The sequence below is a fragment of the Callospermophilus lateralis genome, chromosome 10 (genome assembly GCF_048772815.1).
Source record: "Callospermophilus lateralis isolate mCalLat2 chromosome 10, mCalLat2.hap1, whole genome shotgun sequence".
NCBI lineage: Eukaryota > Metazoa > Chordata > Mammalia > Rodentia > Sciuridae > Callospermophilus > Callospermophilus lateralis.
Window position 1 is genome coordinate 267,872 of NC_135314.1, and position 23,794 is coordinate 291,665.

A 23,794-nucleotide genomic window follows, 5' to 3' on the forward strand; every position below is an offset into this window, starting at 1 on the left:
AGGCACAGCTGAACTGTCCAGTTGGGGGTACTCTGGAGACTGAATGCTATTTGCTAGGGTGCTTTAAATTCAAACCATTTCCACAAAGAGAGAGAACAGGTGTCGGAAAACCAAGGGGCAGGAACAAGAGTAGCCCCCACACCATCATTCCCAGTAACACTGGGAACTTTGTGGTTCCTGTCCTCCACATTTAGATTCTGCAGGGTCAAAGGTCGCATTGCCAGTCAGCCCAGTTTTTTTTTTCCCCAAAATTTGTTTTTATTGTTTATTATTTATTTATTTAAACTTTGGATTTCCATTTCCCAGAAGAAAAGAGTAGAAGAGAGGTTTGATATCATGGGAAGAGTCTCTAGGGCTCACTCCTTCTATCTTGAAGATCCTTTAGAGATCCTCCACTGTGGGACAAAGTATCCTTCTGCAGGTTTAATAGCCATCCAGGAGAAAAACGGCCAACCCTGTCACATATCATGTCATACCATCATCGTTTGAAGAAGGAAGGAGAGGGCTGGCTTTGTAGTGTGGTAGAGCGCTTGCCTAGCATGTGTGAGCCACTGCATTCGATCCTTAGTACCACATTAAAAAAATAAACATGGGCTGGGGGTACAGCTCAGTTGGTAGCTAGCAAAGCAAAAGTGACCACAGGGAAGGAGGGTGGGAGGAAAGGAGACAGGGGGAGAGAGAAAAAAGAGAGACGAAGCCCAAGGGTTCTTTTGCTCAGTTCAGATAGAAATCATGAGAAGGCAGAGCAAGAGACCCCCAAGCAGGGCTGCTGAAGCCTGTGCTGCAGCACTCCTGACGGCTCTCTGAGGAGTGTCCACGCAGGCGCACGCTCAGCTGTGGACCTTGAAATTTCAGCACCACTGTGCTGCTCAGCTTTTGGCCAGCACTGGAAGAGATGCTCACTACCACCACCCAGGAGACTGGGAAAACCCCAGGGCAAGCCTGGAGTCATTGTCCACCGAATCCAGCAGCAGCCATGAAGCAGCAGCAGCAGTGGTGGCCAGCACTGGGCTCCAGCAGGGAGACGCCAGTCTCCACCACAGCCTCTGGCTCCATCCCCATCTGATTCCAGCAGAGGCTGTGGTGACAGCCCCGGGCAGCCCCACTCCACAGGCCAGAACTGCTTGTCCAAGAAAGAATACAGAAGATACCCTTTGGGGAGGGTCTGGCCCTTTCTAATTTGTCTCAGGCCAAACAGGACACTCACCAAGAACACACCAAGAGCCCATAGACTGTGAATGAGTTCTGGGAATTTTGGAGTTCTTGCATCTAGGGACCAGCAGGCAAAAATGAAAAACATATCTTGGCAGCAGAGGAGATAGAGCTGTTTATGTTGGAATGGAGAAGTATGTGGTGGTCCTCAATGGCATTTCTTAGTAGTCCTTTACTCAACTATGTTTAAGAAATTAGGGCTGGGCGTGGTGGCAAACACCTGTAATCCCAGCAGCTCAGGAGGCTGAGACCAGAGGATCTTGAGTTCAAAGCCAGCCTCAGCAACAATAAGGCACTAAGCAACTCAGTGATACCCAGTCTCTAAATAAAATACAAAATAGGGCTGGGCATGTGTCTCAGTGGTTGAATGTCCCCAAGTTCAATCCCTGGTACCATAAAAATTAAAAATAAAAAAATAAAAAATATAGAAAAAAAGAAACCAGGAGCTAGGCACAGTGGTACATGACTGTGATCCCAATTGGTGAGGTTGATACAGGAGGATCTCAAGTCTGAGGCCAGCCTGGGCAAGTTAGTGAGACCCTGCCTCAAAACCTCAAAATAAAGGGCTGAGGGTATAACTCAGTGGTAGAGAACCCTTGGGCTAAGTCCCCAGGGCTACAAAAAAGAGAAAAAGAAACTAGGTGATCCAGCTTGCATATGTAGCATGATACATGAGCTACTGGTTTAAGGCACACCCGTGAGACGTCACCTCAAACTTGTAAGACAGGATTAGCGAGCAGATGTTGAAAGACAACCTTCAGCAGGCCACTCTGCCCTTCTGCCAGAGCAGCCGCTGCTGGGTGGGACCCGTTACATCACCATGCCGTCATGCCAGACACATGCAGCAGGGTGCCATTTTCCAGGAAGTGCTGCCTACATGTGTTGTTAGGTACCTACGCGTGCATGTGTGTGTAGTCCCTGCCCCTGACCCCTGGAGCATGATGCTGTCTTTTTTTATGAGCCAGGAGTTCAATCATGGAGCCAGTGATCTCAGTCATGGTTGTGTAGTGAAGCCGTGGTAAAAACTCTTGACCACCAAGCTCCCAGGCTGGTGGTGAGCACAGCCTGTGTGGGGGTGTCACACTGCAGAGGGTGCAGAAGCCTGCCCCAGTGCTGTGTATCTTCCACCAGGATGTTCCTGTTGCAGCCTGTGTAATAAAGTCCCATATTCAGTGCACCAAACAGGTAGGGAACCACAAATTTGTAGTTGGCTGGGTAGAATCCTGAGTAGCCTGGGGACCCCACTTGTGGAGGCAGTCTTGGGAGACTGAGTCCCTAACTTGTGGAGCCTGCGGGGTGGTGCCAGAATTGAACTGTGGGACACCCTACTGGTGTCAGTGAAGGGCAGAGCAAAATAGAATTACCAGGCAAGGATCACATAGGCCGGGCAGCACGGGTGCCACGCTGCTCCAGTGTGTTGTTCCCACATTTGCCCACTGCTGTTCCAGACATGGACTTGCTTGTCCTCCCAAAACTTGTCTGCAGACTTGTCCTTTGCTTCTAATCAGAAACCTCTTCTCATGGTGTGGCCCTGGGTTTCTGAGCAAGGACTGTACCATCTTGCCACAAACTCCCATCGCCAGCAGCAGCTTGTCCAGTGGTGGGAAGACAGGATGAAGACAGTCCCGGCTGGGATGTGCACTGAGTAAGATCCAACAGCTGGAAGACCAATAGCTGAAGATCGGAAAGGACCTTGGACCAATTCTTGCTCTCCAGCCCATGACCCTATTCTGGGAGGACTGCTCCCACCAGATGTGACCAGGGTCCTGTTGAACCAGCAGCCAAGGCTGCTGTCAGCACAGACACAGGGGAATGGGGCTCCTGAGCCAGGGGGTTCCTGGTCCCAGTAACCCAGGAGGCAGCAGTGAGCAAAGTCTGCGACCTGGGCCTCACCAGCACCTCATGGTACTTGTGCTTCAAGTTCAATCATAGGGGAAGAAAAACAAGTCCTCTGAAGTAGAGGTCACCAGTGTTGTCTTACAGGGGACAGCACAGGCCACCCAACCAGCCACAATGCTAGTAGGGGACAGAAAAACAAAGACTATACAAAGGAAGAAGGTGACAGATACCAACGAGAGCCATGACTAGTTGTGCCTCTTACTTTAACGTATGCATCAAACACACCCCCTTTCATTTCCTCTGTTTGGGATGTTGGGGATTGAACCCAGGGGTGCTTTATCATTGGGCTACATCCCAGCCCTTTTTGTTTTTTGAGACACTAAGTTCCCTAGCCTGGCCTTGAACTTGCAATCTTCCTCCCTCTGAGGAGTCACTGGGAGGAGAGGTGTGCACCATGCCCAGCTCCCCTCTCACTTTACATGAGGGGTTGTGGTGCATTCACTTTACAAACCAGTTTGCAGGCATCAAGTCACAGGGCCTGGAGGACATCTGCACTGTAGCCTAGACTGCTGCAATGGACGCTTCATGGGCCTTGGAGAGAAAGGCTACCTGGTGTCAGGGAGGTGCATCGGTTCACACTCTGGTAACAGGACACGGATAAAAGGCGAGAACAAGTAGCCCAGGGTGAACTCTGCTGACCATCTGCCTGTGTGTCCATCTTGGTTTTGCATGGGGTGTTGGATTCTGCAAAGCACCTGGCCCGGGCATCTCCTCTCTCCTTGGGGACTATCTTCTGTGGGAAGGGCCTGGTCCTGAGCTCCAGTGACCACTTCACCTGTTGTGCATCTCCAGCTGCTTCACCTTGTGGTCCAGGTCCACCTCATCCGTCATTAGAGCAGCCCAATCCTTGCATCCAACCCCCTTGAAAACTTAGAGTGGTTTTGTTTTCCACCTCTTGATGGGGTGATGCCAGAACTGAACTGTGGGACACCCTACTGATGTCAGTGAATGGCAGAGCAAAATGGAATTAGGAGGCATTCCTGGGCTGGACTTTACTGGACCATGATGCATTTTCTTCATCTTTCATTATGAATATTTTCAAACAGTGACCATATACCCACTAATTAAATGAAAGGAATGAGGAAGAGTAGGATGATGCACAGTGAAGAGTGACCTGAGCTCACTCACACGTTTGACTTTCCACAGTCTGACATAAATCTAGGTTTTATTTTTTCATTTTTTGCCAATGAGAAGTACACACTGGGTGAACCAGACACCAGCACCAGGCTGCTCACAACAGAAGGGCTTACACTTTGTTCCTTCCCACTTGTGTGCGTTTAAAACTCAAAACTTTAAACAAGTTCCCATCTGTACACTTAAGAAAATAAACAACTGGAAACTGTCCTCACTCCCCTCCCAAAGAGGCACGGAGGCTCTGCCGACAGGCCTGGGGCAGTCATGTAGCTGCCACGCAGAGGCCAGGAGGCTGGGAGCAGGAACACACAGAGATCTGCCAGAACTGCTCCATGTGGCTTTGCTGCAATGCCTCGAGGAGGGACTTGGTGGCACCTGGGGCTGGCATCAGGGGCTCATAAGGAGTACCCAGGTCACATGCGCTTTCCTTAGGAAAAAACACCTTTCCTCAAATAGAAAGGCCACAGGTTAAGAGCCACAGGACTTTATTCACTGTTTCGTCTTCTGGCGGCAGGATTTCTTTGAAGTAGAATCTAAAAACAAGTAAAAATAAGGTAGTGATTTCACACATCTTTTAAAAGTAATCTCATAATTTCCAGATGCTGTTACTGATTTCATCTCAATTTTGGTAAAAATGAAGCGTGGCTTAATTATGATGCTCAAGAACCACTGGGTAGGAGCTGCAGCTGTGGCCCAGGGGTAGAGCAAGGGGTCTGCTCATCAGCACTACATAAAAGTAAATAAAGGTATTGTGTCCACCGAAACTAAAATAAATACGTAAGTGTGTATATTAAAAATACATATTGAAAAAGAGAGAAACAGAACTTAATGTAATCTCAATGTAAGAGAAAGGACAAAACGTCCAGGCCTGAGCCATACTGACTGGCACTGGGTGTCTCTCCCGTCCACTTTGCACCCAGTGAGCATAAGACTAGAGCTGGCAAGGACTGGGCAGAACACCAGCACCCCTGCCTACGTTGTCTCACACTCCCAGGGGGAGTTACGTCATTTTAACAAGTATTCCGAGGACTGTCGTTACCTGGTTGCACCCCCACTAGTCTTTGCTGGATCATTTCTAAATGGTGAATATATTCTGTCAAAGAATGTTCTGAATCTTGAGAGGCAGCCAGAGCTCTTTCTAATCTTGAATTTGGGGATGGAGCAGATCTTCAAACCACCAAATGAGGAGAAAAAGGAAAAAAGGAAAAATTGAACCCAACAGATGGTACCATGATGTGTGCAAAGAAATGGCATCAGGAGCTGCTGTCCAGGCTTCTGGGAAACGGGCACCCCGGGCAGCTTCACCTCTTTTCTTTATCGCAGAGAGAACACTAAGACTTTAACAGCAAATGCTACATACATAGTGCTTTAAGAACTAATTCTAGACTGTTTCACAGTTAGAGTGAGTAGAAACTGTCATGTTACTTCATTCACTAGGCCATCAAATATGCATCCTTCACCCCATAGCCTGAGGAAGCCCACCTGCCCTTCCCTTGGGCAAAGAACAGGCTGTCCAGCCCCACTTGGCTGTCCTCCTCCCAGGGCCATTTTCCCTCTGCACCTGGTGAGGCCTAGACCTCCTGGCAGAACCAGTATGTGGATCTCGTAGCTCAATGTACACCTTGCCTTGTCTGGGGGCGGGGGGCAGTGCCAAGGAGCCAGAGGCTGCAAGGAGATGTCAACAGAGGTAAGCAAGCTGAAGCACCACAACTGACCTCTCCTTCCGGCTTGGAAAGGCTGCTGCTGCAGGTCCAGAGCCTTGGGCAGTGTCCCTGGCGAGGCCAGAAGGCTCGTCCTGGGTTGGTGGGGTCAGTCTGGTTTCGGGTGGAGACAGCTGCTGCTGTGGCACTCGGGGCCCTTCCCCACAGTTATTCAACATCAGAAAAGGAGAAGAAAGAAACGTGTTTGAGTAGGGAGGCCCATCTACCAAAGACTGATAAGCTTTTAAGAGCCTTCAGAGCAGTTTCAACGTTTTAAAAGTACTCAGATTATACCATATTTTTAAAAGTTTTAGAGACCTGAGTTTTGATCACCTGTATTTCATTCCCAGGGCTGGCCCTAACCCCTGGCACTGGCATAGGCAGCCCATGGTTGGAAAGCCTCAGAGGGCTGTGGGTAAGGTGGGGTTGTCCTGCCTCTACCACCTCTGAGGAGTGGGGTCAGGAGGAAGGAGGACAAACTCTGAAGACCAGGCATGGCCCAGAGTGGGGACAAGTTTTCCTGATGGCCTGAACATCAGGTCACCAGATGGTCCAGTCCTCTAGACGCTGGGATAAGGGCCCAGAAGTGTCCTGCTTCCTGGTGATGGCCTGCTGTCAGAAAGCCAGCTGTGCACTCTGCAGGTGGCAGGCAGCCCAGAGAACAGCAGAGAGGAAATCTGCCTGAGCCCCAGGTGATGAGCAGTGCCTCGAGAAAGACCAACAGGATGCAGGACCCCCGTCGCCTCCAATGCTAGTTACTGAAGACTCTGCGTATTGGCGCTTCCGTGTGCTGCAGAGCCACTCCAGGTGCCAGCATGCAGACCTGGCGCTGCTGTTCTCCTCCTGCCTCTGACAGCTGTGCTAGCTGGGCTCACTAGTCCTCACAGTGCCTTATGTAATCCTGAAACGTGGCTCAAACTGACACAAACACTATGGCACAGAAGACAGGCGTGCACACCTGGGCGGGGGGCTCTGCCTTGTGGTGGGACTCCTTTCCGATCTACCTCTTGCCATTTCTTAACCAGGAAGCGTAACCTACAATGAAAGGGGACAAAACACATTTAAAACTGCAAAATGGAAATGAAAGGAGCAATGGAAACGCTCCTAGACCTCGCAGCCCCTAAGCGATGCAGACTCCATGACGACCCAGGCTGGCTGCCACTCTGGCTGTGCTGCACACAGTATAAGTGCCTTCCCACACACTGGGTCCACAGACCCGACCACAGCTCAGCTCTGCCCTCCAGGTCTAGGTCAAAACCATCTGTGGCACCAGGGAACAGGAACAAGGAACCTTGCAGGCTTCATCTTACCATCGACAGCTCCAGACAATGCCACAGAAGCAAGGAGGCAGGGGCACAATGTGCAAGGAGTGGGTGCAGTCCTCAGGCCGGCTCTCCAGACAAGACCCTCCGAAGTCCCACAAAGGCAGGGACCAGGGGACTGAGGTCCCATGGCCCAAGCCACTACAGGAACCTTCAGAGTCTACTGACTTTCATAAGCCAAGCACCCTTCAAGACACCTCCTAGGGCAGAATATTCTCCACACCCAGCACTATCCAAAACACCCCCTAGAGCAGGGCCTTCTCCCCATCCAGCACTCTCCAAGACACCTCCTGGAGCAGGGCCTTCTCCCCACCCAGCACTCTCCAAGACACCCCCTGGAGCAGGGCCTTCTCCTCCACCCAGCACTCTCCAAGACACCTCCTGGAGCAGGGCCTTCTCCCCACCCAGCACTCTCCAAGACACCTCCTGGAGCAGGGCCTTCTCCCCACCCAGCACTCTCCAAGACACCTCCTGGAGCAGGGCCTTCTCCTCCACCCAGCACTCTCCAAGACACCTCCTGGAGCAGGGCCTTCTCCCCACCCAGCACTCTCCAAGACACCCCCTGGAGCAGGGCCTTCTCCTCCACCCAGCACTCTCCAAGACACCCCCTGGAGCAGGGCCTTCTCCTCCACCCAGCACTCTCCAAGACACCTCCTGGAGCAGGGCCTTCTCCCCACCCAGCACTCTCCAAGACACCTCCTGGAGCAGGGCCTTCTCCTCCACCCAGCACTCTCCAAGACACCTCCTGGAGCAGGGCCTTCTCCCCACCCAGCACTCTCCAAGACACCCCCTGGAGCAGGGCCTTCTCCTCCACCCAGCACTCTCCAAGACACCTCCTGGAGCAGGGCCTTCTCCCCACCCAGCACTCTCCAAGACACCTCCTGGAGCAGGGCCTTCTCCCCACCCAGCACTCTCCAAGACACCTCCTGGAGCAGGGCCTTCTCCCCACCCAGCACTCTCCAAGACACCCCCTGGAACAGGGCCTTCTCCTCCACCCAGCACTCTCCAAGACACCTCCTGGAGCAGGGCCTTCTCCTCCACCCAGCACTCTCCAAGACACCTCCTGGAGCAGGGCCTTCTCCCCACCCAGCACTCTCCAAGACACCTCCTGGAGCAGGGCCTTCTCCTCCACCCAGCACTCTCCAAGACACCTCCTGGAGCAGGGCCTTCTCCTCCACCCAGCACTCTCCAAGACACCCCCTGGAACAGGGCCTTCTCCTCCACCCAGCACTCTCCAAGACACCTCCTGGAGCAGGGCCTTCTCCTCCACCCAGCACTCTCCAAGACACCTCCTGGAGCAGGGCCTTCTCCCCACCCAGCACTCTCCAAGACACCTCCTGGAGCAGGGCCTTCTCCTCCACCCAGCACTCTCCAAGACACCTCCTGGAGCAGGACCTTCTCCCCACCCAGCACTCTCCAAGACACCTCCTGGAGCAGGGCCTTCTCCACCCAGCACTCTCCAAGACACCTCCTGGAGCAGGGCCTTCTCCCCACCCAGCACTCTCCAAGACACCCCCTGGAGCAGGGCCTTCTCCCCACCCAGCACTCTCCAAGACACCTCCTGGAGCAGGACCTTCTCCCCACCCAGCACTCTCCAAGACACCTCCTGGAGCAGGGCCTTCTCCACCCAGCACTCTCCAAGACACCTCCTGGAGCAGGGCCTTCTCCCCACCCAGCACTCTCCAAGACACCTCCTGGAGCAGGGCCTTCTCCTCCACCCAGCACTCTCCAAGACACCTCCTGGAGCAGGGCCTTCTCCCCACCCAGCACTCTCCAAGACACCTCCTGGAGCAGGGCCTTCTCCCCATCCAGCACTCTCCAAGACACCTCCTGGAGCAGGGCCTTCTCCCCATCCAGCACTCTCCAAGACACCTCCTGGAGCAGGACCTTCTCCCCACCCAGCACTCTCCAAGACACCCCCTGGAGCAGGGCCTTCTCCACCCAGCACTCTCCAAGACACCTCCTGGAGCAGGGCCTTCTCCACCCAGCACTCTCCAAGACACCTCCTGGAGCAGGGCCTTCTCCCCATCCAGCACTCTCCAAGACACCTCCTGGAGCAGGACCTTCTCCCCACCCAGCACTCTCCAAGACACCCCCTGGAGCAGGGCCTTCTCCACCCAGCACTCTCCAAGACACCTCCTGGAGCAGGGCCTTCTCCTCCACCCAGCACTCTCCAAGACACCTCCTGGAGCAGGACCTTCTCCCCACCCAGCACTCTCCAAGACACCTCCTGGAGCAGGGCCTTCTCCTCCACCCAGCACTCTCCAAGACACCCCCTGGAGCAGGGCCTTCTCCCCACCCAGCACTCTCCAAGACACCTCCTGGAGCAGGGCCTTCTCCTCCACCCAGCACTCTCCAAGACACCTCCTGGAGCAGGACCTTCTCCCCACCCAGCACTCTCCAAGACACCTCCTGGAGCAGGGCCTTCTCCTCCACCCAGCACTCTCCAAGACACCTCCTGGAGCAGGGCCTTCTCCACCCAGCACTCTCCAAGACACCTCCTGGAGCAGGGCCTTCTCCTCCACCCAGCACTCTCCAAGACACCCCCTGGAGCAGGGCCTTCTCCCCACCCAGCACTCTCCAAGACACCTCCTGGAGCAGGACCTTCTCCCCACCCAGCACTCTCCAAGACACCTCCTGGAGCAGGGCCTTCTCCACCCAGCACTCTCCAAGACACCTCCTGGAGCAGGGCCTTCTCCCCACCCAGCACTCTCCAAGACACCTCCTGGAGCAGGGCCTTCTCCTCCACCCAGCACTCTCCAAGACACCTCCTGGAGCAGGGCCTTCTCCACCCAGCACTCTCCAAGACACCTCCTGGAGCAGGGCCTTCTCCCCATCCAGCACTCTCCAAGACACCTCCTGGAGCAGGACCTTCTCCCCACCCAGCACTCTCCAAGACACCCCCTGGAGCAGGGCCTTCTCCACCCAGCACTCTCCAAGACACCTCCTGGAGCAGGGCCTTCTCCTCCACCCAGCACTCTCCAAGACACCTCCTGGAGCAGGACCTTCTCCCCACCCAGCACTCTCCAAGACACCTCCTGGAGCAGGGCCTTCTCCTCCACCCAGCACTCTCCAAGACACCTCCTGCAGCAGGGCCTTCTCCTCCACCCAGCACTCTCCAAGACACCACCTGGAGCAGGGCATTCTCCCCATCCAGCACTCTCCAAGACACCTCCTGGAGCAGGGCCTTCTCCTCCACCCAGCACTCTCCAAGACACCTCCTGGAGCAGGGCCTTCTCCTCCACCCAGCACTCTCCAAGACACCTCCTGGAGCAGGGCCTTCTCCCCATCCAGCACTCTCCAAGACACTTCCTGGAGCAGGGCCTTCTCCTCCACCCAGCACTCTCCAAGACACCTCCTGGAGCAGGGCCTTCTCCTCCACCCAGCACTCTCCAAGACACCCCCTGGAACAGGGCATTCTCCTCCACCCAGCACTCTCCAAGACACCTCCTGGAGCAGGGCCTTCTCCTCCACCCAGCACTCTCCAAGACACCTCCTGGAGCAGGGCCTTCTCCTCCACCCAGCACTCTCCAAGACACCTCCTGGAGCAGGGCCTTCTCCCCACCCAGCACTCTCCAAGACACTTCCTGGAGCAGGGCCTTCTCCTCCACCCAGCACTCTCCAAGACACCTCCTGGAGCAGGGCCTTCTCCTCCACCCAGCACTCTCCAAGACACCCCCTGGAACAGGGCCTTCTCCTCCACCCAGCACTCTCCAAGACACCTCCTGGAGCAGGGCCTTCTCCTCCACCCAGCACTCTCCAAGACACCTCCTGGAACAGGGCCTTCTCCTCCACCCAGCACTCTCCAAGACACCTCCTGCAGCAGGACCTTCTCCCCACCCAGCACTCTCCAAGACACCTCCTGGAGCAGGGCCTTCTCCTCCACCCAGCACTCTCCAAGACACTTCCTGGAGCAGGGCCTTCTCCTCCACCCAGCACTCTCCAAGACACCTCCTGGAGCAGGGCCTTCTCCTCCACCCAGCACTCTCCAAGACACTTCCTGGAGCAGGGCCTTCTCCTCCACCCAGCACTCTCCAAGACACCTCCTGCAGCAGGACCTTCTCCCCACCCAGCACTCTCCAAGACACTTCCTGGAGCAGGGCCTTCTCCTCCACCCAGCACTCTCCAAGACACCTCCTGGAGCAGGGCCTTCTCCTCCACCCAGCACTCTCCAAGACACCTCCTGCAGCAGGACCTTCTCCCCACCCAGCACTCTCCAAGACACTTCCTGGAGCAGGGCCTTCTCCTCCACCCAGCACTCTCCAAGACACCTCCTGGAGCAGGGCCTTCTCCTCCACCCAGCACTCTCCAAGACACCCCCTGGAACAGGGCATTCTCCTCCACCCAGCACTCTCCAAGACACCTCCTGCAGCAGGGCCTTCTCCTCCACCCAGCACTCTCCAAGACACTTCCTGGAGCAGGGCCTTCTCCTCCACCCAGCACTCTCCAAGACACCACCTGGAGCAGGGCCTTCTCCTCCACCCAGCACTCTCCAAGACACCTCCTGGAGCAGGGCCTTCTCCTCCACCCAGCACTCTCCAAGACACTTCCTGGAGCAGGGCCTTCTCCTCCACCCAGCACTCTCCAAGACACCTCCTGGAGCAGGGCCTTCTCCTCCACCCAGCACTCTCCAAGACACTTCCTGGAGCAGGGCCTTCTCCTCCACCCAGCACTCTCCAAGACACCACCTGGAGCAGGGCCTTCTCCTCCACCCAGCACTCTCCAAGACACCTCCTGGAGCAGGGCCTTCTCCTCCACCCAGCACTCTCCAAGACACTTCCTGGAGCAGGGCCTTCTCCTCCACCCAGCACTCTCCAAGACACCTCCTGGAGCAGGGCCTTCTCCTCCACCCAGCACTCTCCAAGACACTTCCTGGAGCAGGGCCTTCTCCTCCACCCAGCACTCTCCAAGACACCTCCTGGAGCAGGGCCTTCTCCTCCACCCAGCACTCTCCAAGACACTTCCTGGAGCAGGGCCTTCTCCTCCACCCAGCACTCTCCAAGACACCACCTGGAGCAGGGCCTTCTCCTCCACCCAGCACTCTCCAAGACACCTCCTGGAGCAGGGCCTTCTCCTCCACCCAGCACTTTCCAAGACACCTCCTGGAGCAGGGCCTTCTCCCCACCCAGCACTCTCCAAGACACCTCCTGCAGCAGGGCCTTCTCCTCCACCCAGCACTCTCCAAGACACCTCCTGGAATGGGGCCTTCTCCTCCACCCAGCACTCTCCAAGACACCTCCTGGAGCAGGGCCTTCTCCTCCACCCAGCACTCTCCAAGACACCTCCTGGAGCAGGGCCTTCTCCTCCACCCAGCACTCTCCAAGACACCTCCTGGAGCAGGGCCTTCTCCTCCACCCAGCACTCTCCAAGACACCTCCTGGAGCAGGGCCTTCTCCTCCACCCAGCACTCTCCAAGACACCTCCTGGAGCAGGGCCTTCTCCTCCACCCAGCACTCTCCAAGACACCTCCTGGAGCAGGGCCTTCTCCCCACCCAGCACTCTCCAAGACACCTCCTGGAGCAGGGCCTTCTCCTCCACCCAGCACTCTCCAAGACACCTCCTGGAGCAGGGCCTTCTCCCCATCTAGCACTCTCCAAGATACCACCTGGAGCAGGGCCTTCTCCCCATCCAGCACTCTCCAAGACACCTCCTGGAGCAGGGCCTTCTCCCCATCCAGCACTCTCCAAGACACCTCCTGGAGCAGGGCCTTCTCCCCATCCAGCACTCTCCAAGACACCTCCTGGAGCAGGGCCTTCTCCCCACCCAGCACTCTCCAAGACACCTCCTGGAGCAGCGCCTTCTCCCCATCCAGCACTCTCCAAGACACCTCCTGGAGCAGGGCCTTCTCCCCACCCAGCACTCTCCAAGACACCACCTGGAGCAGGGCATTCTCCCCATCCAGCACTCTCCAAGACACCTCCTGGAGCAGGGCCTTCTCCTCCACCCAGCACTCTCCAAGACACCTCCTGGAGCAGGGCCTTCTCCCCACCCAGCACTCTCCAAGACACCACCTGGAGCAGGGCCTTCTCCCCACCCAGCACTCTCCAAGACACCTCCTGGAGCAGGGCCTTCTCCTCCACCCAGCACTCTCCAAGACACCTCCTGCAGCAGGACCTTCTCCCCACCCAGCACTCTCCAAGACACCTCCTGCAGCAGGGCCTTCTCCCCACCCAGCACTCTCCAAGACACCTCCTGGAGCAGGACCTTCTCCCCACCCAGCACTCTCCAAGACACCTCCTGCAGCAGGGCCTTCTCCCCACCCAGCACTCTCCAAGACACCTCCTGCAGCAGGGCCTTCTCCCCACCCAGCACTCTCCAAGACACCTCCTGCAGCAGGACCTTCTCCCCACCCAGCACTCTCCAAGACACCTCCTGCAGCAGGGCCTTCTCCCCACCCAGCACTCTCCAAGACACCTCCTGGAGCAGGGCCTTCTCCTCCACCCAGCACTCTCCAAGACACCCCCTGGAGCAGGGCCTTCTCCCCACCCAGCACTCGCCAAGACACCTCCTGGAACAGGGCCTTCTCCCCACCCAGCACTCTCCAAGACACCTCCTGGAGCAGGGCCTTCTCCCCACCCAGCACTCTCCAAGACACCTCCTGCAGCAGGGCCTTCTCCCCACCCAGCACTCTCCAAGACACCCCCTGGAGCAGGGCCTTCTCCTCCACCCAGCACTCGCCAAGACACCTCCTGGAACAGGGCCTTCTCCCCACCCAGCACTCTCCAAGACACCTCCTGCAGCAGGGCCTTCTCCCCACCCAGCACTCTTCAAGACACCTCCTGGAGCAGGGCCTTCTCCTCCACCCAGCACTCTCCAAGACACCCCCTGGAGCAGGGCCTTCTCCCCACCCAGCACTCGCCAAGACACCTCCTGGAACAGGGCCTTCTCCCCACCCAGCACTCTCCAAGACACCCCCTGGAGCAGGGCCTTCTCCTCCACCCAGCACTCTCCAAGACACCTCCTGGAGCAGGGCCTTCTCCCCACCCAGCACTCTCAAAGACACCACCTGGAGCAGGGCATTCTCCCCATCCAGCACTCTCCAAGACACCTCCTGCAGCAGGGCCTTCTCTTCCACCCAGCACTCTCCAAGACACCTCCTGGAGCAGGGCCTTCTCCTCCACCCAGCACTCTCCAAGACACCTCCTGGAGCAGGGCCTTCTCCCCACCCAGCACTCTCCAAGACACCTCCTGCAGCAGGGCCTTCTCCCCACCCAGCACTCTCCAAGACACCCCCTGGAGCAGGGCCTTCTCCTCCACCCAGCACTCGCCAAGACACCTCCTGGAACAGGGCCTTCTCCCCACCCAGCACTCTCCAAGACACCTCCTGCAGCAGGGCCTTCTCCCCACCCAGCACTCTTCAAGACACCTCCTGGAGCAGGGCCTTCTCCTCCACCCAGCACTCTCCAAGACACCCCCTGGAGCAGGGCCTTCTCCCCACCCAGCACTCGCCAAGACACCTCCTGGAACAGGGCCTTCTCCCCACCCAGCACTCTCCAAGACACCCCCTGGAGCAGGGCCTTCTCCTCCACCCAGCACTCTCCAAGACACCTCCTGGAGCAGGGCCTTCTCCCCACCCAGCACTCTCCAAGACACCACCTGGAGCAGGGCATTCTCCCCATCCAGCACTCTCCAAGACACCTCCTGCAGCAGGGCCTTCTCTTCCACCCAGCACTCTCCAAGACACCTCCTGGAGCAGGGACTTCTCCCCACCCAGCACTCTCCAAGACACCTCCTGGAGCAGGGACTTCTCCCCACCCAGCACTCTCCAAGACACCTCCTGCAGCAGGGCCTTCTCCTCCACCCAGCACTCTCCAAGACACCCCCTGGAGCAGGGCCTTCTCCTCCACCCAGCACTCTCCAAGACACCTCCTGGAGCAGGGCCTTCTCCTCCACCCAGCACTCTCCAAGACACCCCCTGGAGCAGGGCCTTCTCCCCACCCAGCACTCTCCAAGACACCTCCTGGAGCAGGGCCTTCTCCCCACCCAGCACTCTCCAAGACACCTCCTGGAGCAGGGCCTTCTCCTCCACCCAGCACTCTCCAAGACACCTCCTGCAGCAGGGCCTTCTCCCCACCCAGCACTCTCCAAGACACCACCTGGAACAGGGCCTTCTCCTCCACCCAGCACTCTCCAAGACACCTCCTGCAGCAGGGCCTTCTCCCCACCCAGCACTCTCCAAGACACCTCCTGCAGCAGGGCCTTCTCCCCACCCAGCACTCTCCAAGACACCTCCTGGAGCAGGACCTTCTCCCCACCCAGCACTCTCCAAGACACCTCCTGGAGCAGGACCTTCTCCCCACCCAGCACTCTCCAAGACACCTCCTGCAGCAGGACCTTCTCCCCACCCAGCACTCTCCAAGACACCTCCTGCAGCAGGACCTTCTCCCCACCCAGCACTCTCCAAGACACCTCCTGGAGCAGGACCTTCTCCCCACCCAGCACTCTCCAAGACACCTCCTGCAGCAGGGCCTTCTCCTCCACCCAGCACTCTCCAAGACACCTCCTGCAGCAGGGCCTTCTCCTCCACCCAGCACTCTCCAAGACACCTCCTGCAGCAGGGCCTTCTCCTCCACCCAGCACTCTCCAAGACACCTCCTGGAGCAGGGCCTTCTCCCCATCCAGCACTCTCCAAGACACCTCCTGCAGCAGGGCCTTCTCCCCACCCAGCACTCTCCAAGACACCTCCTGGAGCAGGGCCTTCTCCTCCACCCAGCACTCTCCAAGACACCTCCTGCAGCAGGACCTTCTCCCCACCCAGCACTCTCCAAGACACCTCCTGCAGCAGGGCCTTCTCCTCCACCCAGCACTCTCCAAGACACCTCCTGCAGCAGGGCCTTCTCCTCCACCCAGCACTCTCCAAGACACCTCCTGCAGCAGGGCCTTCTCCTCCACCCAGCACTCTCCAAGACACCTCCTGCAGCAGGGCCTTCTCCTCCACCCAGCACTCTCCAAGACACCTCCTGGAGCAGGGCCTTCTCCCCACCCAGCACTCTCCAAGACACCTCCTGGAGCAGGGCCTTCTCCCCACCCAGCACTCTCCAAGACACCTCCTGGAGCAGGACCTTCTCCCCACCCAGCACTCTCCAAGACACCTCCTGCAGCAGGACCTTCTCCCCACCCAGCACTCTCCAAGACACCTCCTGCAGCAGGACCTTCTCCCCACCCAGCACTCTCCAAGACACCTCCTGCAGCAGGACCTTCTCCCCACCCAGCACTCTCCAAGACACCTCCTGGAGCAGGACCTTCTCCCCACCCAGCACTCTCCAAGACACCTCCTGCAGCAGGGCCTTCTCCCCACCCAGCACTCTCCAAGACACCTCCTGCAGCAGGGCCTTCTCCTCCACCCAGCACTCTCCAAGACACCTCCTGCAGCAGGGCCTTCTCCTCCACCCAGCACTCTCCAAGACACCTCCTGCAGCAGGGCCTTCTCCTCCACCCAGCACTCTCCAAGACACCTCCTGCAGCAGGGCCTTCTCCTCCACCCAGCACTCTCCAAGACACCTCCTGGAGCAGGGCCTTCTCCCCATCCAGCACTCTCCAAGACACCTCCTGGAGCAGGGCCTTCTCCCCACCCAGCACTCTCCAAGACACCTCCTGGAGCAGGGCCTTCTCCTCCACCCAGCACTCTCCAAGACACCTCCTGCAGCAGGACCTTCTCCCCACCCAGCACTCTCCAAGACACCTCCTGCAGCAGGGCCTTCTCCTCCACCCAGCACTCTCCAAGACACCTCCTGCAGCAGGGCCTTCTCCTCCACCCAGCACTCTCCAAGACACCTCCTGCAGCAGGGCCTTCTCCTCCACCCAGCACTCTCCAAGACACCTCCTGGAGCAGGGCCTTCTCCCCACCCAGCACTCTCCAAGACACCTCCTGGAGCAGGGCCTTCTCCTCCACCCAGCACTCTCCAAGACACCTCCTGGAGCAGGGCCTTCTCCTCCACCCAGCACTCTCCAAGACACCTCCTGCAGCAGGACCTTCTCCCCACCCAGCACTCTCCAAGACACCTCCTGCAGCAGGGCCTTCTCCTCCACCCAGCACTCTCCAAGACACCTCCTGCAGCAGGGCCTTCTCCTCCACCCAGCACTCTCCAAGACACCTCCTGGAGCAGGGCCTTCTCCCCATCCAGCACTCTCCAAGACACCTCCTGCAGCAGGGCCTTCTCCTCCACCCAGCACTCTCCAAGACACCTCCTGGAGCAGGGCCTTCTCCTCCACCCAGCACTCTCCAAGACACCCCCTGGAACAGGGCCTTCTCCTCCACCCAGCACTCTCCAAGACACCTCCTGGAGCAGGACCTTCTCCCCACCCAGCACTCTCCAAGACACCTCCTGCAGCAGGGCCTTCTCCTCCACCCAGCACTCTCCAAGACACCTCCTGGAGCAGGGCCTTCTCCTCCACCCAGCACTCTCCAAGACACCTCCTGGAGCAGGGCCTTCTCCCCATCCAGCACTCTCCAAGACACCTCCTGGAGCAGGGCCTTCTCCCCATCCAGCACTCTCCAAGACACCCCTTGGAACAGGGCCTTCTCCTCCACCCAGCACTCTCCAAGACACCTCCTGGAGCAGGACCTTCTCCCCACCCAGCACTCTCCAAGACACCTCCTGGAGCAGGGCCTTCTCCTCCACCCAGCACTCTCCAAGACACCTCCTGGAGCAGGGCCTTCTCCCCACCCAGCACTCTCCAAGACACCTCCTGGAGCAGGGCCTTCTCCCCACCCAGCACTCTCCAAGACACCTCCTGGAGCAGGGCCTTCTCCTCCACCCAGCACTCTCCAAGACACCTCCTGGAGCAGGGCCTTCTCCCCACCCAGCACTCTCCAAGACACCTCCTGGAGCAGGACCTTCTCCCCACCCAGCACTCTCCAAGACACCTCCTGCAGCAGGGCCTTCTCCTCCACCCAGCACTCTCCAAGACACCTCCTGCAGCAGGGCCTTCTCCTCCACCCAGCACTCTCCAAGACACCTCCTGGAGCAGGGCCTTCTCCTCCACCCAGCACTCTCCAAGACACCTCCTGCAGCAGGACCTTCTCCCCACCCAGCACTCTCCAAGACACCTCCTGCAGCAGGGCCTTCTCCTCCACCCAGCACTCTCCAAGACACCCCCTGGAGCAGGGCCTTCTCCTCCACCCAGCACTCTCCAAGACACCTCCTGGAGCAGGGCCTTCTCCCCACCCAGCACTCTTCAAGACACCTCCTGGAGCAGGGCCTTCTCCTCCACCCAGCACTCTCCAAGACACCTCCTGGAGCAGGGCCTTCTCCCCACCCAGCACTCTCCAAGACACCTCCTGGAGCAGGGCATTCTCCTCCACCCAGCACTCTCCAAGACACCCCCTGGAGCAGGGCCTTCTCCCCACCCAGCACTCGCCAAGACACCTCCTGGAACAGGGCCTTCTCCTCCACCCAGCACTCTCCAAGACACCCCCTGGAGCAGGGCCTTCTCCCCACCCAGCACTCTCCAAGACACCTCCTGGAGCAGGGCCTTCTCCCCACCCAGCACTCTCCAAGACACCCCCTGGAGCAGGGCCTTCTCCTCCACCCAGCACTCTCCAAAACACCTCCTGGAGCAGGGCCTTCTCCTCCACCCAGCACTCTCCAAGACACCACCTGGAGCAGGGCATTCTCCCCATCCAGCACTCTCCAAGACACCTCCTGGAGCAGGGCCTTCTCCTCCACCCAGCACTCTCCAAGACACCACCTGGAGCAGGGCATTCTCCCCATCCAGCACTCTCCAAGACACCTCCTGGAGCAGGGCCTTCTCCTCCACCCAGCACTCTCCAAGACACCCCCTGGAGCAGGGCCTTCTCCTCCACCCAGCACTCTCCAAGACACCTCCTGGAGCAGGGCCTTCTCCTCCACCCAGCACTCTCCAAGACACCACCTGGAGCAGGGCATTCTCCCCATCCAGCACTCTCCAAGACACCTCCTGGAGCAGGGCCTTCTCCTCCACCCAGCACTCTCCAAGACACCCCCTGGAGCAGGGCCTTCTCCTCCACCCAGCACTCTCCAAGACACCTCCTGGAGCAGGGCCTTCTCCTCCACCCAGCACTCTCCAAGACACCTCCTGGAACAGGGCCTTCTCCTCCACCCAGCACTCTCCAAGACACCTCCTCAAGCAGGGCCTTCTCCTCCACCCAGCACTCTCCAAGACACCTCCTGGAGCAGGGCCTTCTCCTCCACCCAGCACTCTCCAAGACACCTCCTGGAGCAGGGCCTTCTCCTCCACCCAGCACTCTCCAAGACACCTCCTGGAGCAGGGCCTTCTCCTCCACCCAGCACTCTCCAAGACACCTCCTGGAACAGGGCCTTCTCCACCACCCAGCACTCTCCAAGACACCTCCTGGATCAGGGCCTTCTCCTCCACCCAGCACTCTCCAAGACACCTCCTGGAGCAGGGCCTTCTCCTCCACCCAGCACTCTCCAAGACACCTCCTGGAGCAGGGCCTTCTCCTCCACCCAGCACTCTCCAAGACACCTCCTGGAGCAGGGCCTTCTCCCCACCCAGCACTCTCCAAGACACCTCCTGGATCAGGGCCTTCTCCTCCACCCAGCACTCTCCAAGACACCTCCTGGAGCAGGGCCTTCTCCTCCACCCAGCACTCTCCAAGACACCTCCTGGAGCAGGGCCTTCTCCTCCACCCAGCACTCTCCAAGACACCTCCTGGAGCAGGGCGTTCTCCTCCACCCAGCACTCTCCAAGACACCTCCTGGAGCAGGGCCTTCTCCTCCACCCAGCACTCTCCAAGACACCTCCTGGAGCAGGGCCTTCTCCTCCACCCAGCACTCTCCAAGACACCTCCTGGAGCAGGGCCTTCTCCCCACCCAGCACTCTCCAAGACACCTCCTGGAGCAGGGCCTTCTCCTCCACCCAGCACTCTCCAAGACACCTCCTGGAGCAGGGCCTTCTCCTCCACCCAGCACTCTCCAAGACACCTCCTGGAGCAGGGCCTTCTCCCCACCCAGCACTCTCCAAGACACCTCCTGCAGCAGGGCCTTCTCCCCATCCAGCACTCTCCAAGACACCTCCTGCAGCAGGGCCTTCTCCTCCACCCAGCACTCTCCAAGACACCTCCTGGAGCAGGACCTTCTCCTCCCAGCACTCTCCAAGACACCTCCTGGAGCAGGGCCTTCTCCTCCCAGCACTCTCCAAGACACCTCCTGGAGCAGGACCTTCTCCTCCCAGCACTCTCCAAGACACCTCCTGCAGCAGGGCCTTCTCCTCCACCCAGCACTCTCCAAGACACCTCCTGGAGCAGGGCCTTCTCCACCCAGCACTCTCCAAGACACCTCCTGGAGCAGGGCCTTCTCCTCCACCCAGCACTCTCCAAGACACCTCCTGGAGCAGGGCCTTCTCCCCATCCAGCACTCTCCAAGACACCTCCTGGAGCAGGGCCTTCTCCACCACCCAGCACTCTCCAAGACACCTCCTGGAGCAGGGCCTTCTCCCCATCCAGCACTCTCCAAGACACCTCCTGGAGCAGGGCCTTCTCCACCACCCAGCACTCTCCAAGACACCTCCTGGAGCAGGGCCTTCTCCACCCAGCACTCTCCAAGACACCTCCTGGAGCAGGGCCTTCTCCACCCAGCACTCTCCAAGACACCTCCTGGAGCAGGACCTTCTCCTCCCAGCACTCTCCAAGACACCTCCTGGAACAGGGCCTTCTCCACCCAGCACTCTCCAAGACACCTCCTGGAGCAGGGCCTTCTCCTCCACCCAGCACTCTCCAAGACACCTCCTGGAGCAGGGCCTTCTCCACCCAGCACTCTCCAAGACACCTCCTGGAGCAGGGCCTTCTCCTCCACCCAGCACTCTCCAAGACACCTCCTGGAGCAGGGCCTTCTCCCCACCCAGCACTCTCCAAGACACCTCCTGGAGCAGGGCCTTCTCCTCCACCCAGCACTCTCCAAGACACCTCCTGGAGCAGGGCCTTCTCCACCCAGCACTCTCCAAGACACCTCCTGGAGCAGGGCCTTCTCCACCCAGCACTCTCCAAGACACCACCTGGAGCAGGACCTTCTCCTCCACCCAGCACTCTCCAAGACACCTCCTGGAGCAGGGCCTTCTCCACCCAGCACTCTCCAAGACACCTCCTGGAGCAGGGCCTTCTCCACCCAGCACTCTCCAAGACACCTCCTGGAGCAGGGCCTTCTCCTCCACCCAGCACTCTCCAAGACACCTCCTGGAGCAGGGCCTTCTCCACCCAGCACTCTCCAAGACACCTCCTGGAGCAGGGCCTTCTCCACCCAGCACTCTCCAAGACACCTCCTGCAGCAGGGCCTTCTCCCCACCCAGCACTCTCCAAGACACCTCCTGGAGCAGGGCCTTCTCCTCCACCCAGCACTCTCCAAGACACCTCCTGGAGCAGGGCCTTCTCCTCCACCCAGCACTCTCCAAGACACCTCCTGGAGCAGGGCCTTCTCCCCACCCAGCACTCTCCAAGACACCTCCTGGAGCAGGGCCTTCTCCTCCACCCAGCACTCTCCAAGACACCTCCTGGAGCAGGGCCTTCTCCTCCACCCAGCACTCTCCAAGACACCTCCTGGAGCAGGGCCTTCTCCTCCACCCAGCACTCTCCAAGACACCTCCTGGAGCAGGGCCTTCTCCCCACCCAGCACTCTCCAAGACACCTCCTGGAGCAGGGCCTTCTCCTCCACCCAGCACTCTCCAAGACACCTCCTGGAGCAGGGCCTTCTCCACCCAGCACTCTCCAAGACACCTCCTGGAGCAGGGCCTTCTCCTCCACCCAGCACTCTCCAAGACACCTCCTGGAGCAGGGCCTTCTCCACCCAGCACTCTCCAAGACACCTCCTGGAGCAGGGCCTTCTCCTCCACCCAGCACTCTCCAAGACACCTCCTGGAGCAGGGCCTTCTCCCCACCCAGCACTCTCCAAGACACCTCCTGGAGCAGGGCCTTCTCCTCCACCCAGCACTCTCCAAGACACCTCCTGGAGCAGGGCCTTCTCCTCCACCCAGCACTCTCCAAGACACCTCCTGGAGCAGGGCCTTCTCCCACCCAGCACTCTCCAAGACACCTCCTGGAGCAGGGCCTTCTCCCCACCCAGCACTCTCCAAGACACCTCCTGGAGCAGGGCCTTCTCCTCCACCCAGCACTCTCCAAGACACCTCCTGGAGCAGGGCCTTCTCCACCCAGCACTCTCCAAGACACCTCCTGGAGCAGGGCCTTCTCCCCACCCAGCACTCTCCAAGACACCTCCTGGAGCAGGGCCTTCTCCTCCACCCAGCACTCTCCAAGACACCTCCTGGAGCAGGGCCTTCTCCACCCAGCACTCTCCAAGACACCTCCTGGAGCAGGGCCTTCTCCTCCACCCAGCACTCTCCAAGACACCTCCTGGAGCAGGGCCTTCTCCACCCAGCACTCTCCAAGACACCTCCTGGAGCAGGGCCTTCTCCTCCACCCAGCACTCTCCAAGACACCTCCTGGAGCAGGGCCTTCTCCTCCACCCAGCACTCTCCAAGACACCTCCTGGAGCAGGGCCTTCTCCTCCACCCAGCACTCTCCAAGACACCTCCTGGAGCAGGGCCTTCTCCACCCAGCACTCTCCAAGACACCTCCTGGAGCAGGGCCTTCTCCACCCAGCACTCTCCAAGACACCTCCTGGAGCAGGGCCTTCTCCTCCACCCAGCACTCTCCAAGACACCTCCTGCAGCAGGACCTTCTCCCACCCAGCACTCTCCAAGACACCTCCTGGAGCAGGGCCTTCTCCTCCACCCAGCACTCTCCAAGACACCTCCTGGAGCAGGGCCTTCTCCTCCACCCAGCACTCTCCAAGACACCTCCTGGAGCAGGGCCTTCTCCTCCACCCAGCACTCTCCAAGACACCTCCTGGAGCAGGGCCTTCTCCCCACCCAGCACTCTCCAAGACACCTCCTGGAGCAGGGCCTTCTCCCCACCCAGCACTCTCCAAGACACCTCCTGGAGCAGGGCCTTCTCCTCCACCAGCACTCTCCAAGACACCTCCTGGAGCAGGGCCTTCTCCTCCACCCAGCACTCTCCAAGACACCTCCTGGAGCAGGGCCTTCTCCACCCAGCACTCTCCAAGACACCTCCTGCAGCAGGCCTTCTCCCCACCCAGCACTCTCCAAGACACCTCCTGGAGCAGGGCCTTCTCCTCCACCCAGCACTCTCCAAGACACCTCCTGGAGCAGGGCCTTCTCCCTCCACCCAGCACTCTCCAAGACACCTCCTGGAGCAGGGCCTTCTCCTCCACCCAGCACTCTCCAAGACACCTCCTGGAGCAGGGCCTTCTCCCACCCAGCACTCTCCAAGACACCTCCTGGAGCAGGGCCTTCTTCCTCCACCCAGCACTCTCCAAGACACCTCCTGGAGCAGGGCCTTCTCCTCCACCCAGCACTCTCCAAGACACCTCCTGGAGCAGGGCCTTCTCCTCCACCCAGCACTCTCCAAGACACCTCCTGGCAGGGGCCCAAGAACTCTCCAAGACACCCCTGGAGCAGGGCCTTCTCCTCCCACCCAGCACTCCTCCAAGACACCTCCTGGAGCAGGACCTTCTC

The 23,794-nt window shown here is 59.0% G+C and overlaps 1 protein-coding gene across 7 annotated transcripts in view; it reads right to left on the minus strand.

Annotated features, from left to right (window-relative positions):
* Positions 1-4,259: 4,259 nt before the first annotated feature.
* Positions 4,260-23,794, minus strand: part of Pcnt (pericentrin) — a 118,856-nt gene continuing 99,321 nt past the window's right edge. For all 7 annotated transcript variants that reach the window (XM_076867988.2, XM_076867985.2, XM_076867983.2 and 4 more), the window contains 4 exons: positions 6,904-6,980; positions 5,961-6,102; positions 5,285-5,412; positions 4,260-4,778 (listed from right to left, as the gene is read on the minus strand). In XM_076867988.2, coding sequence (XP_076724103.2) covers positions 4,735-4,778; positions 5,285-5,412; positions 5,961-6,102; positions 6,904-6,980 — 391 coding nt within the window. In that variant the 3' untranslated portion in view covers positions 4,260-4,734. The remainder of the gene's footprint in view (positions 4,779-5,284; positions 5,413-5,960; positions 6,103-6,903; positions 6,981-23,794) is intronic.